The sequence below is a fragment of the Pollachius pollachius genome (assembly GCF_949987615.1).
Source record: "Pollachius pollachius genome assembly, chromosome: 15".
In the NCBI taxonomy this organism is placed as follows: domain Eukaryota; kingdom Metazoa; phylum Chordata; class Actinopteri; order Gadiformes; family Gadidae; genus Pollachius; species Pollachius pollachius.
Window position 1 is genome coordinate 21,917,043 of NC_136948.1, and position 14,323 is coordinate 21,931,365.

The following is a 14,323-nucleotide window of genomic DNA, read 5'->3' on the forward strand; positions in this document are numbered from 1 at the left end:
AAACGTGGGCACTGTGAGCGTCAGAGCGATACGAGCCGTACTGCAGTGGGGCGCTGCTTGACCTAATTCCCCCCCAACCATTCGTAGGCATCGTTACGGATGTGCAGTACTTGAAGACATCAGAGGGAAACTCTTATGTGACCCACGTTGGATCCATGGCATTTAGTTTGGTCAATTTGATAACGCTAACTATGTACAAGGTCTTAATAAACGATCAGTTAATGAATATGATTTAAGAGCAATGAGATGGTAATTGAAGTAAAAATAATTGTAAATGATAAATTAAGCAGTGCTTATACAAGTCTTTATAGTATGGGGGGTCTGACCTACTTCTGAGACTTGAAGTCAATTGTTTTTCACTTCTTGAAGGTTCACTAGCCAATCAGCCTCAGTCGTGGTTTTTAGAGGCTGTGACCCTTTTTAGCCTTTGTCAAAGAAGCCACACATTCCATCTGAGATAAGGTAAATATTACCTAAAAAATAAAAGGTAAATAGTGCAGGTATAACAACAATTAAATTAAATTAAATTAGGAACAAGGTATAATTGTTAATAATTTAACACCTATAATGCATTCTTAGGGCCTGTACAACAAAAGTAGAATTATTTTGTTGTACAGGGTCAAAGTTAATGCTTACATTTCCAGGAAATGCAACAAGCGTGAGACTGGTTTACTGTAATCAATTATTAGATGCTGAAGTACCCAACAGTACAATAGTATCCCAACACAGTCATATTTTTTTCATGAAAAATATATGTTGCATAAAGAGCAGGGATGGGAATGGTATGTCAGTGTATTTTCGTTGCTCATTGTGGCGTACACTTGGTGTAAACTACGCAACCAGACATTGTGTCCCTGCTCACCAGAGTAAAAAACATTTCAGCAGTATGTATCTAACCTGTACATGGAACCTGTGCTGTTTTGTGGCATAAAAAAAGCTCTCACTACACTTGCTCTCAGTGGCGTGAGTTTGCTGCAGGGGAAAATTAGCTTTACGCCGGGTGCAAACTAGCAACGCTATATGCGTCGATGTAGAAAGTCTATTGCGTGGTTTGTTAGCAATTGTTTGTTGTTAATTTCCCCACATCAATCAAAAAATACAAATCATGGAGCTGAATTGGACTGTGCACATATGCTGCAATTTTCAATTTGCGAAACTTTTAACTACACAAAAGTTGTTTTTTACGGCTTTAGCCTTTGAATAAATCAGTTTAACAAAACACAATAGGGTATGTTTGGCCAAGTCACAATGGACAACAATTCTTATTTTAATGGAATTATACACTATACACTATTATATTCAAATTCCGCCGAAGTCCGTTCCACTAGATGCCACTAAATTCTACACACACTGCACCTTAAAGCTAGTATTCCTGAGAACAAAATATAGCACACTGCAATTTGAAGAAATAGCAGCAATCTTCTTTAAACTTTTCAGAAACACAGTAAACAATTTATTTCCAAAAAAATAACTATGTACTTTACTGTATTTCATTTTATTTCGTTTTCCCACCACTAAAATTACTGATGTTTTATGTTTAAAATGTTCAAAGCACATTGCAGTTATTCTTCGTGTTGAGGGTTTAGATCACCAGAGTGGATTACGGCTTGAGGGCGAGGAGCTCTGAGCAATATACGGTGACAAGGAGTCGCCTTCTCTCAGTTTCAAGAGGGGTGCAGCTGCTGCTTGTCCTCACTATGCTCTTCTGGAAGTGTCTTGACTACAGGTGGAATGCGTCCACGGTTCCTCCTGCACTCCGGAAACCGCCGACCCAACCGCTCTGACGAGTTTTATTCAGTAATCAGGCTTTGACTTGCTGGGTGTAGGGAGTAGTAGGAGCCAGTAGATGCTTACTGACCAGTACAGTGGTGTCCGCCCTGACATGAGAGGAAGATATCTCATGTTTAGGTGGTTCTGGCGGCTTTTTTCAACTCATCCATCAGTTGCTTTTCACTACGCAGTCACTGCATGGCTTTGGGCCAATCCTGTTGCTAGTGGGGTGCTCTCGGCTAGCGGTTTTGTGCTAAAAGTCGGACTGTTTTGCAAAGTCTTTAAACTGCTGACTTGCGACTTACTGTCACGCATGAGTGTGTGCGGTGACACATGTACAGAGGATTGTATCTTCAGTTTTGTGATAACTGAAAACAATGTGATCATACAGAGTCAGTCTCTCGTAGCGGCCGGAATATGAGTCTCCAAGCACTAGGTTCTGTTTACTATTTCACTCCATCTGTTGCCACCGTAGACCGAGGTAGTCTCTGGACCGGATGAAGCTGGTTACTTCTACTGGGGGGTCTAGGCTGCTCTATAATGTACTCACTCTGTAGCGACTAAGAGACTACTGCTCCTTGAGCCTTCATGATGATTCCCTCCTTGATAACGAGCTCGTCTCAGGACTGGTGGGATGTTGCACTGCTCAGTAGGCCAACCCTGCGTCAGGGTGCTGCTGAAGGTCTGCAGCAGTGAATCCTTTGCTGTGTGTCCTGTGTTTTTCCAGGCGAAGTGGATAACACATGGTTCATCATCACGTCAAAGCTGTTCTCCTCGTCTGTTTTCTGAAGGGTGTATGTTCTTTGAGCCTGTGACAGGGAATCGGCCAGGTAAAGCATATGCTGTTGTCATGACGGCAATGTGTAGATCTGCTTGCTGCTGGGGATTGTGACGAGGAGTTGGTTACTATGGAGACCGGCTTACCATAATATAATACTTTGAGCATGCAAATAAAACAGCCCCCAACCATCCTTTCTCAATTTGTGCAGAACGCGTTTGGGTTTGGTTAGGGTTGTTGATACATGGAGATATGCTGCTGTTTCTTGGTGGTACTACTTACAATACACTATGTCGTTGCATGTGAGCGTAAGTTTGAGATAAACTTCCTATGATAATTGACCATACGAAGAGGTTGTCAAGTTCTGGGACTTCTTTATCCTCTAGGACAGGCATCTCGCTGATTCCCTTGATCTTGGGTTAATCTGCTTTGAGGCCTTCGCTGGTGGGTTGATGAGCAACAAAGATGACCTGATTCAGCCGGATCCTCTGCTTGAGGGGGATATGTCTCAGGAACCTTCGCTTGAGGGGGATGTGTCTCAGGAACTTCCGCTTGAGGAGGATGTGTCTCAGACTTTCCAGACATGGACAATTTAGCACTTCCTTCAGTTCATATCAGCACAGGGGAATATGGCAAATATCTGCTCGACTGAACTCTGGAATACCTCCATGGACGAATTAATTCCAAAGGGCAACCTGAGAAATCTGTGGAAAACGGTCTGACAGAGGTGTTTATGAGCGATCATTTATGGTTAAGGGAGACATGCCAAAAGGAGCTCATGTGTCCAGAACTGAGAAGACTGTGGCGTTTGATATTTATGATGCGACCTCTCCGCCAGTAGCATAGGGTTGTGAGAGTGTCCCCGTGGTCAATGCATATGTCTTTAGGTTGCTCCATGTTGATTGCTACCATGGATGACATCCACTCCAATGGCTTGGAGTCAAGAATGATTCTATCTCTCTCATCCTGTCTCTGCTTTTACTCTGTACTACATGGCTGGGTTCGGGTTACCACATTTGTCTCTTGCTACAGGTAAGCAACAGATATTGGACATTAAACAATTATCCCATAGTAAGATGGAGCCATTATCCTACATTGAAATGTTGTCGTTTATAAAACTCATGGGCAGTTGTTTCCAATTATGTTAATACTAATTCATTTATAATTGTAATCTTTGTGCCACATACTAAATACAATCAGCACCTTTTTCCATGTAAATCTCTCACTTCGTTAGGCTACTTCCATGTTTGAATGAGAGAACAAGCAGCTCACTGAGTCTCCCTGACTACCTGTCCTCCCTGCAGGCCATGTTCACCACACTGAACACCACCGGTGTCTTGTTGTGGTCTGTTCTGTTTAGGTACACTCGTAGCTGCACTTCAAGGTAAGCAATTTGGTTATGACGGTATCCATAGACATTACCCTTATAAAAACAAAATATACCAGAGAGTTGCGGCATGCTTGTGCATAGAAGAAGGAGGAGAAGGCAGTTTTAAAAAAGAGTGGCAGCAAACGCTAATATTAGTAAATTAGTAAAGTAAAATGCTAAAGCGTTTTTACATTTAGCCGTGGTGGATTGATTTCTTCCCCAATTTGCGAATAAACTGGCACTGTCCAGGTGCTTTATTCTACTCTTATATACAGAGTTTTAAGTTATAATTTGATTTAAGGCACATATAAATATAATTTGACACCCTGTGTTTAGTCCTAAATGGCCCACTGGCATCTCTGGCGCCTCCCTCACCAGTCAAACAAGGTTTGAATCCTATGAGATAATGAAAATAAATGACACATTGACTTATGAATACTATGAGTTAATGAAAATAAATGACACATTGACTTATGAATACTATGAGATAATGAAAATAAATGACACATTGACTTATGAATACTATGAGATAATGAAAATAAATGACATATTGACTTATGAATACTATGAGATAATGAAAATAAATGACATATTGACTTATGAATACTATGAGATCATGAAAATAAATGACATATTGACTTATGAATACTATGAGATCATGAAAATAAATGACATATTGACTTATGAATACTATGAGATCATGAAAATAAATGACATATTGACTTATGAATACTATGAGATCATGAAAATAAATGACACATTGACTTATGAATACTATGAGATCATGAAAATAAATGACATATTGACTTATGAATACTATGAGATCATGAAAATAAATGACATATTGACTTATGAATACTATGAGATCATGAAAATAAATGACATATTGACTCATGAATACTATGAGATAATGAAAATAAATGACATATTGACTCATGAATACTATGAGATAATGAAAATAAATGACACATTGACTTATGAATACTATGAGATAATGAAAATAAATGACACATTGACTTATGAATACTATGAGATCATGAAAATAAATGACATATTGACTTATGAATACTATGAGATAATGAAAATAAATGACATATTGACTCATGAATACTAAGAGATAATGAAAATAAATGACATATTTACTTATTTGAAGCTTTTGTAAAAAAAACTGCTAATGTGTGAAAACAACACGCTCAGTGTACAAAACTCAAACTACAGACACATCAGCAAAACAACCACCACACGCAATGAGCCCCCTCACTGTTCCCCCACATTGACACCCCTCTGCGTGCTCTGGCTTACAGACGAGGAGGAAGCAAGACTAAGATAAGGAGATGGGAGAGAAGTGATGAAGACAAAAGGTAGAGTCTCTTTTCTTTCATAGTTTTCGACATTTCAGACCGCTGCAAAGACCAGGCCAGTTGAAAGAAGCTGATCACATTAAACGTTAAGCCCAGAGCAACCATCGAACCAAGCCCTCATGTTCCACCCTGACGCTGCCCGGCAGAGACAGGTCGGCCCATTCCGTCTCCATTCGATGGAATGCAATGATTATCCACATAATTGGATGGAAGTCCATTAACCTCATGCATAATGGCCCTGGAGTGGACCTGCTAACGTCCGGAAATCCAAGTTGTTAAAAGCCCCCTAAGTTGGGCCATGGCTGGACTCAGATGAGCAACAAAATACTTGCTGCCATATCTTCATCCAGAAAAATCAAAATGGCTCTTAGATAAAAACGTAGACCAATTGAATTAATCAAAAAAAGCTGCATGTAGAATTTTTTTAACGTTCAACAGCTTTGGACGTGCAGCAAATGGTGGAGCAAATTAAGAAACTCGATTTAAATTAATCTTGCAGTGTTCATATACAGTAGCTCCACACTCCATCATCTCTATCTAGATTGATGCGTTTGCATCAATCTATCATCACTTCCCGTTTGTACATTTCTAGAAACGTTATTGCTGCAGCACAGCTTATCTTAGGCAAAGTAAGGCAGGAAGATGTCACATATACAATCACTCTATATATAAATATATATATGTATACAAATATACATATATATATATACATACATATAGATTTAGATATACATAGAGATATACATTTAGATATACATTCTACATATGTAGAACAGACATGTTACATTTTGCAATCGTGGGCGGATTGGGCAACATTGCTGTGCATTTGAGGACGTTTTTTATTCAAAGTATCTGCGCTACTTGTCAAATCTCATCTCTTTGTGCATTGCTGGTGCATAACAAAAGACACACAAACAGAACATTTCAGTCAAACTTGTGGTGATCTTTAACACATCTTTGCAGTTTGGTACAATTACTGTTAGTACAATTGGCTGTTAGAAAACAGCTGCCAGTGCTGATCAGACCAATGCTGTAGTACACATACAACATCTATATCCACTGAGAACTGTTACCACAGCTCATAATAATCCGGGGGAGGCGGGGAACAACGGCCTTGGCCGCTGCCCTCCTTAATGTCTCACATTGCATTAATCGTCTCACCTTCTCCCAACTTTCCTTCTGACAGCAGATCTTGTCTAGTCTCTAATACTGTACATGTCTTACAATGATCTGAAATCTCCCTGTAAACTTCTCCCCAACCGACAAGACCACAATACCCTGTCAAGCATACATGCAAGATCACCCCACAACTCTGTATCAATATGCAATGAAGGACTGGATACTGTCTCCGTTTTCATCTGAGCAGGTAGAAGGTCATTAACTGGCATTGAAACCACAATGAAAAAAGGATGCTGGCAAAAAGATGTGCGAAATGACTAGACATGTGTGAACCTTTCACTATTTTCCTAAAATAATGAATGTTTTTTACTTTTAACTGCAGAATACATTGCGACAAATCGTACTTATAAACAACGTGAGCAATTGTATCTAGTCATAACATTTCCGTAACAAGTAGGAGACATATTATCTTCAACTCTCTATCCAACAATATTCAAGTGTAACATAAAATGCACAACTCTTATCCAAGTCCAGCAGAACACACTAACACACCTCAGCGGCTGCCTTCTGTAATGACCATACTTAGTTATAAAGCACACATATGAAATATGATAAGGCATAATGAACCCACTTTGTCCACATATATGAGGCTTCCTGCTCATACAAGTCTACCCAGTGACGGTCAAGTACATATACCAATAAGAATTGTACACACTACCTCATACACCTAGGTAGCACACTTGCTTTGTCATAGAAAGGGGAAATAAAGGTAAGTCAAAATTACCTGGTTTGGTCTTTTAATTGAGTGAAGGTTAAAGTTTGAATCAGGAAAAATCTAAAAAGTTCAAACATTTGGTTGAAGGCAGTGCCCACGTAGTGACTTTGTACAATTATTTCACCGAAAATAATTGAGAAATGCTTTAGATGAGTCTGTGTTTGCCAATGATAACCTGTACTGCTTTGCCAGGCCAGTTAGCATGTTCAGCTAATTGAGCACCCTAGGTTTACTTCAAATATCACATATTACAATGGCTTTTCTTTTATCTTCTATGCTCATATACGATTGTATCTCACCATAATATGAATACAATATGTCTGCATGGGTTTAGTATGAATGAGGTTAGACACATGATCATCATAAGGTGACCTGGAATATGTCCAGGAGTCGCTCCCCTTTACATTCTAACCCTACTGTGTTATCCATAAAGCATTTCTGCAATGCATGCACTTGTCTGTAACATGTCAACAGATGGTCATTAGCAAACTAACTGACATGGCACATGTTCACTGGGGGTGGCTATGTGTGTGTGTGTGTGTGTGTGTGTGTGTGTGTGTGTGTGTGTGTGTGTGTGTGTGTGTGTGTGTGTGTGTGTGTGTGTGTGAGACTGAGTTTGAATGCTCTATCAGTGGTCAAAGAAACTAGGGTGATAGTGAAGTAGCTAGCTTTTTCAGTCTCAACATGGGTCCTATCACCCTTTGACATAGCTTGCCATGCAATTTTGAGTGTGTGTGTGTGTGTGTGTGTGTGTGTGTGTGTGTGTGTGTGTGTGTGTGTGTGTGTGTGTGTGTGTGTGTGTGTGTGGACAGAATAGCTGAGAAGTCATTTTTGACAAAAGATCTCTTTCCCTGTCTCTCCCTCGTTCTGCGTCTCTCTCAGCCTTGTGTAAGCCTACTGGATGCATAAGTACTGCTTTGACACATTGCGTTTTGGTCCGTGGTGTTAGAAGGTGGGTGAATATGTGTTTCAGAGAACACAATGCACCAAGCATATGTCTCCGGGCAGGTCTGTGAGTGCTGTGAGCGGTGATGAGACGTGTGTGTTTCTCATGTCCTTAACGCACGCTGGTCACACATGTTCCACTCAGATCATTGCGGTCACTCACCATGTTGACTTCTGACACCATGTCAATGCTGGCGATGTCTATACTCATGCCGACGTCCACCGGAGCACCTTGGGAATAGGACGAGAGTGGATTCAGTTGCTGCACTAAGATGATCATCATGATGATCATCATGATGATCATGATCATTTTCCATGTTGTCCATTTTGCGGAAACGCGTTACCTCCAAAGTCAGGCCTTAGACGAATGTCATAACCCTTCAGTAGTTTGTCCACAGTAGCTTTCACATAGGACATGTTGCTGGGCTCGTTGGCGCTAAGGGGGGGGGGGGGGGGGGGGGGCAGAATGGATGAGAACTATGAAATAACAGTTGAAAGGTACCAAAATGCACTCTCTGAAGGACATCATGCAGTCATGCGGGGTTGGAGTGTTTTTTGGGTTACCTCTGCGCACCGCAGACCATGGCCACAAGGAGGGACAGACAGCCGACCCCCCAGCGTCCGCGGTCCTGAGTCGTCCACATCACTCTGATCCTGGAGACGACTATATATAATATAAAGATATGAACGATACAACTTAGTCCCGGGTTGTCCAATTACTGCAGAACCAACGCATGCGCGCTGTCATCGACATGAAAGCCAAATGTCCTACTCGAGATGAATCGGAGTGCAAAAAAGAAAACGGGTGCACCGGTGTCACCTGGTGTGGAGCAGACGTTATAGCGCAGGAGAAAAGGCGCATAGGTTCTGTCAGTGGATCCAGACCCGCTTCAGTCTGCTAAGGAGGCCATCCCCTCCGGCGCCCTCCAGCCGTTCAGCAGCACTGTCCTGCAGTACGAATCAGGCTCATCTCGGTGGATTGTAGTGTCGTTCTGCTGAATGTCTCCAGATATGAAGCAGTGAGGAGATCACCTCTAGTCACCTAGAAGAGGAGCATCGTGCAGCCCGAGCACGTCTGGAGAGCTGCTGCGCATTGTGCCTGTAGTACCTGCGCGCCCCCGCTGCGCGCCCCCGTTCCTCCTCGGCTTCACGTCACTGGCTCGACGCGCCACAGAGTTCAACATGTGTTCAACAAATTCACCCGGACATGTTTCAGGAATTAAAATCTATCGATTAATAATTATGAATGAAATGGGGAAAATCCCTTAAAGCGCGGAGGAGGATAGGAGACGATGTGTGTTCCAGTGATGTGTTGAGTCCGGTGGATGTCAGTTGTGGTGCTTCGTCTCTGGGCCCGAACAGTGTTCGGGCCCAGAGACGAAGCACCACTCGGTATCATTCCCCCTCGGGAGGAGGTGGATAGGAGGGGAGGAAGAGGATGAGGAGGAGGAGGGGAAGAGGAGGTGAGGGAGGAGAGGAGTGGGAGGTTGAGAAGGAGGAGGGGGAGGGGGAGAGGGAGGAGAGAGAGGAGAGGAGGAGGAGAGAGAGGAGGGGAGGAGAGAGAGGAGGGGAGGAGGAGAGAGAGGAGGGGAGGAGGAGAAGGAAGAATGGAGGAGGGGTTGAAGGAGGAGGGGGAGAGGGAGAGGAGGAGAGGAGGAGAGGGAGCAGAGAGAGGAGGGGAGGAGAGAGAGAGGAGGTTGAGAAGGAGGAGGGGGAGAGGGAGGAGAGAGAGAGGAGGGGAGGAGGAGGAGAGAGAGAGGAGAGGAGGAGGAGGAGGAGAGAGAGAGGAGGGGAGGAGGAGGAGGAGAGAGAGAGGAGGGAGGAGGAGGAAGAGGCGCAGTAGGGGGGGAAGGGGGGATTGTGCGTTTGCAAGTGTGTTTGTGTGCACGCCCGTGTGTGTGTGTGTGTGTGTGTGTGTGTGTGTGCGTGTGTGTGTGTGTGCGTGTGTATGTGTGTGTGTTAATATATCTTCGGAAGGCAAATATCCCAAAAATTCCGGAATGGGCCGTCATTGGACCTGGTTAGCACCATAATGTCATCCAAGACTTCCTTACAGTGCTTGTCTGTACCAATAAAAGGGCCTCACTTCGTTACACCAGACGACTGTACCCATTGGCCGTGGAAGCCTTGCTTCACACTGAGCAGGTCGACCTCTGAGTCTGCGGTGTACAACCAGGGGCAGAGATCATGGCCGATGAAGCTTCAAACTAAAGCTATGTTTGTATTTGCCAGTATATGCCCCTCGATGTGGCATGTAGCCTACTGGCCGAATTATTTATCGTTTTTTATATAATTTGTTACAATTGTATTGTTAATAATTATTAAAACCCTGATGTCATCAGAAATGTACATTCATTCACCAGCAGGTTCCTCATGTTGATAGATGATAACTATTGGATGGCTACATTGTCTGTCTTGCGTCACCTTTTATTGCGTAATTTCTATGATAGTCATGTTTGGTGTCACAGTATACATCTTGCCCTTCACCACAGTGTGCATCTCTTAATCAGAAGGGCCTACTTGTACTTCCATCCCTCCTAAGCCCTCCATACCATCTATTACATGTCTCTGGTGCTGCCACACGCAGACAAACTTTGAAATAAGTCGGTACATGCTTTTTGGAATGAGATACGCGTTTCTAAAAGTACCCTGCCTACAGTTTCCAGATGAGCGAGTCAAGGTGTGCTCCAGATGCCTCGGACACCAGCCTTCCGAGTTGCAAGTGGGGAAATCTCTCAGCTTTCTTACGAAATTTCACGGAGGCATGCCCCCTTTTGGTTTGTCCCTCTCGGAATTCTGAGAGTATCCCGAGTTCTATGAGGAGACTCACAACAAAAATGATTGCACCTGTAAAGAGATTTATTTTCTTTGTATTTGTACAAACTTGATCATTTTAATGTTGATTTTAAATGCTCTTACACACTTGATTACATTGCTACTTTATTCCGGTCACCAATTTATGCATGGCATGGTCATGCTGTGCGTGCAATACAATGTAAAGTTGTGTTGTTTGTTTTAGAGCTGGTTTGCTAAAGAGGCTAATGTAGCTAACAATAAACAACGACTAGCCAATGACATGACACAATCACAAAGACGAACGGGAACGCTTTAAGTGATACGAGACAGTAAATGACATGACAAGTGCAACTCAGAAGGCTGGTGTCCGAGGCATCTGGAACAAACCATCAGTTTCGGCGCAGACTCTTATGCAGGGGCGATTCTAGGTTCTGACTTTTCGGGGGACTCAGCCCAAGGAAGCTAAAGGGGGGGCACTCATCCCAAGGAAGCTACAGGGGTATATGAAGTATATAAAGGGGGGGGGGGGGTTGAAAATCGTAGTTGTGATTTCCTGCATTCTGCTGCATTTTAGGGTGACCTGGTGGAGATCCTACATTTATTCTGGTGGGGGGTAAATCTATGTATTTATCCATCAATCCAACACATTGTATATTTTTGAACAGTCTGCTGGTTTATTGTCAGAAAAGCACAGACCTTTTGCAACAGTTAAACCACAGTTAAACTCATAATACCAATGAGTATTTCATCCCAGAGGAAAGGATTAAACACATTTTGGCTAGTCTCTAGCTTTTTAAGAACTAAATAGTTTATAACTTAACCTTTTGAGTTATAGACAACACTTTTGTAAATGTATCATTATATATTATTATATTATCCATGATTTTTATTTTGCTAAGATTCTGTGACCTTTATTTTATTAATTACTATGCTGTTGCATGTCTAAGCCAGGGTCAGCTAAACAATGCAGTTCTGAACCACTAAAGTGATGAAAGGAAAAAAGACTGTTTGGATGAAGGAGTAATCAAATGGATGTGAAAGAAATTTGAGGTATATTAAATTTCCTTTCGGTAATTTTCACTCAGATGACCATATTTTCCCCTTTTTTTGTATTTACACAGTTACTGAAACACATTGGTTTTGAAAGTAAAGTATACATGATAAATATAGAAAATGGATACTAAAATTGTGAAGACAAAGTAAAATGCAAACTTCAAAACAAATATTGTTTCATTGATATCAGAATAGTGTATCAACATTTTTATTTTAAGACTTGTGATGCAAGAAAATCAACAAGTAGGCAACAACATGTACTAGCCTAATTCTATGAGAAACAGACCACTATTTTGGGAGCACTAAACTGCGTCGCCTCACTTTCAGGGACCCATACATTGTTATAGAACATGTGATGCAAAAAAAAGTACAGCATGTACTAGACTAATGTTGCGTGGCATGATAAGGCACAAGGAGCAGAAAAAGTTGACAAGGGTGCTAATTTTAAGTTAAAAAAAAAAAACGCTGGCATTATTTTGTCTGAGGGCATTTTCAGGGCGAGTCTCATAGTATTAGTCTAGAACATGTTGTCGGCCTACTTGTTGATTAGCTCACGTTGTTATGGCAATGAAAACGCCCTCAGCTGATAAAATAATGCCAGCGTTTTATAAAACTGAAAATTAGCCCCCATGTCAACTTTTTCTGCTCCTTGCCCATCATGCTTTTCCTGCTCCGCACCATAACAAGCCTCTGAAGACTAAAACGTGAAGCAATTCAAGAAGAGGCATAGATAGAATCACCTTGTGGTCAACTGTCATTTAATAGACATCTGACAGATTATGTCACGGTTTTAAAATGAATTATTACCTAGTCATGTTATAACACAGCTGGAAATCGTGGATTTTATGATAAAGACTAGCTAGCCTCTTCGACAGACGAAACAGCAGAAGCTATGTTAGGTGCGCTCATGCTGCATTTTTGGTTTTGTCAAACGGGAGACGCCCACCCACCAATCAGAGGTAAGAGATTCCTGCAGGAAGGTTGCGCTCGATTTCACAAGCCCATTTGAGCCTATTCATTAGTGTACAGCACCCATCCTCCCATTGCTTGTGTAAAAAAAAAAAAGGAAGAATGTAAGATTTTAGGACGAAACGATAGTGTGGGCTAAGGTAAGTTTTGGGTGGGCTTGAGCCCACCCAAAAGAGGTCTAGCTTCGCCACTGCTCTTATGTAGGAAGCGTAGACTGGGTAGCCCAGCCCATTCTGCCGGCGATTTGAGTTCACCTTGCAGAAGGGTCTGGAGAAGAGCTATACATTTCTTTCTAGTTTCGTTTGAACACAATGAAAACAGGGAAGCGACGGCAAGCAGCCAATTGCGTACAGAGTCCTTTGAAATAGGCCCAGTCATTTGATCACGCCTCTTGTGCTGAAGTAAATGACAGCAGCTTCTGCCAAGTGACTGCCCGGCAGAGAGTCGGCAGAGCTGTCGGACTTCTGCCTAAGCTCCGGCGGAAGTCCGGCAGCTCAGCTCGGGAATACAATCCCTCCGAGAAATGTCCTCCGAGAAAACCCCACTATGAGTCTTTACTTGTTGTGGAGGTACCAAGTCAAGTCAGGTTTATTTATGTAGCACATTTCGAATGGCATACATAGACACAATGTGCTTTGAGTGGAGAGATGTCATTAAATTATCTAAAATAAACAAACACGCTTAGAAAAAGAAAAGACAAAACAAACTGAAAAATTATAATAAAATGGAGTGTTTAAAAGCAAAGACCTGTATTCATGAATTAAAAGCTAAAGAAAATAAATACATTTTAAAATCCTTTTTATAAGAGAGCATTGATTGCGATGACCTTAATTCCAAAGGTAGGCTATCCCAGAGGATTGGAGCACAGTAACTAAAGGCACCATGTGCTGCATTAGTGTTAATTCTGGGGGTCGTGAGGAGACATTTACTGGAGGACCTTAAGTAACGGGTTGGATCATAGAAAGAGGTCATATCGGAAATATAGGGTGGGGCGAGGACGTTTAATGATTCGAAGACAAGAAGGAGTATTTTTAACTCAATTCTTTGTTTTACTGGGAGCCAGGGAAGTGATTTTAGAATAGGGGTGATATGATTAAATTTAGATATTCTAGTGAGTATTATAGCAGCTGCATGTTGGAAAAGTTGAAGTTTGTTTAACATCTGTTTTGTTAGACCAGCATAGAGTGCGTTACAATAATCTAAATGACTGGAGATGAAAGAGTATACTAATTTTTCAGAATCCTGTAAAGAGGCCACAAACTTTAGAAATATTTCTAAGGTGGTAAAAGGCAGTCTTTGTAATGTTAGATATATATTTTTGAAAATTAAGATTGGCATCAAGAGTCACTCCTAAATTTTTAACATCCTTACACGGTTTTACAAAGAGG

At 41.8% G+C, this 14,323-nt stretch overlaps 1 protein-coding gene across 2 annotated transcripts in view; it reads right to left on the reverse strand.

Moving 5' to 3' along the window:
* Positions 1-8,761, reverse strand: part of gabrb1 (gamma-aminobutyric acid type A receptor subunit beta1) — a gene marked incomplete at both ends in the record, with an annotated part of 31,914 nt that extends 23,153 nt beyond the window's left edge. Inside the window, 3 exons of one of the 2 annotated variants that reach the window (XM_079751934.1) lie at positions 8,281-8,348; positions 8,462-8,553; positions 8,682-8,761. In XM_079751934.1, coding sequence (XP_079608060.1) covers positions 8,281-8,348; positions 8,462-8,553; positions 8,682-8,761 — 240 coding nt within the window. Of the gene's footprint in view, positions 1-8,280; positions 8,349-8,461; positions 8,554-8,681 lie in introns of those variants that run through there. The other variant, XM_079751935.1, reaches the window with a different exon arrangement.
* Between the last annotated feature and the right edge of the window lie 5,562 nt (positions 8,762-14,323).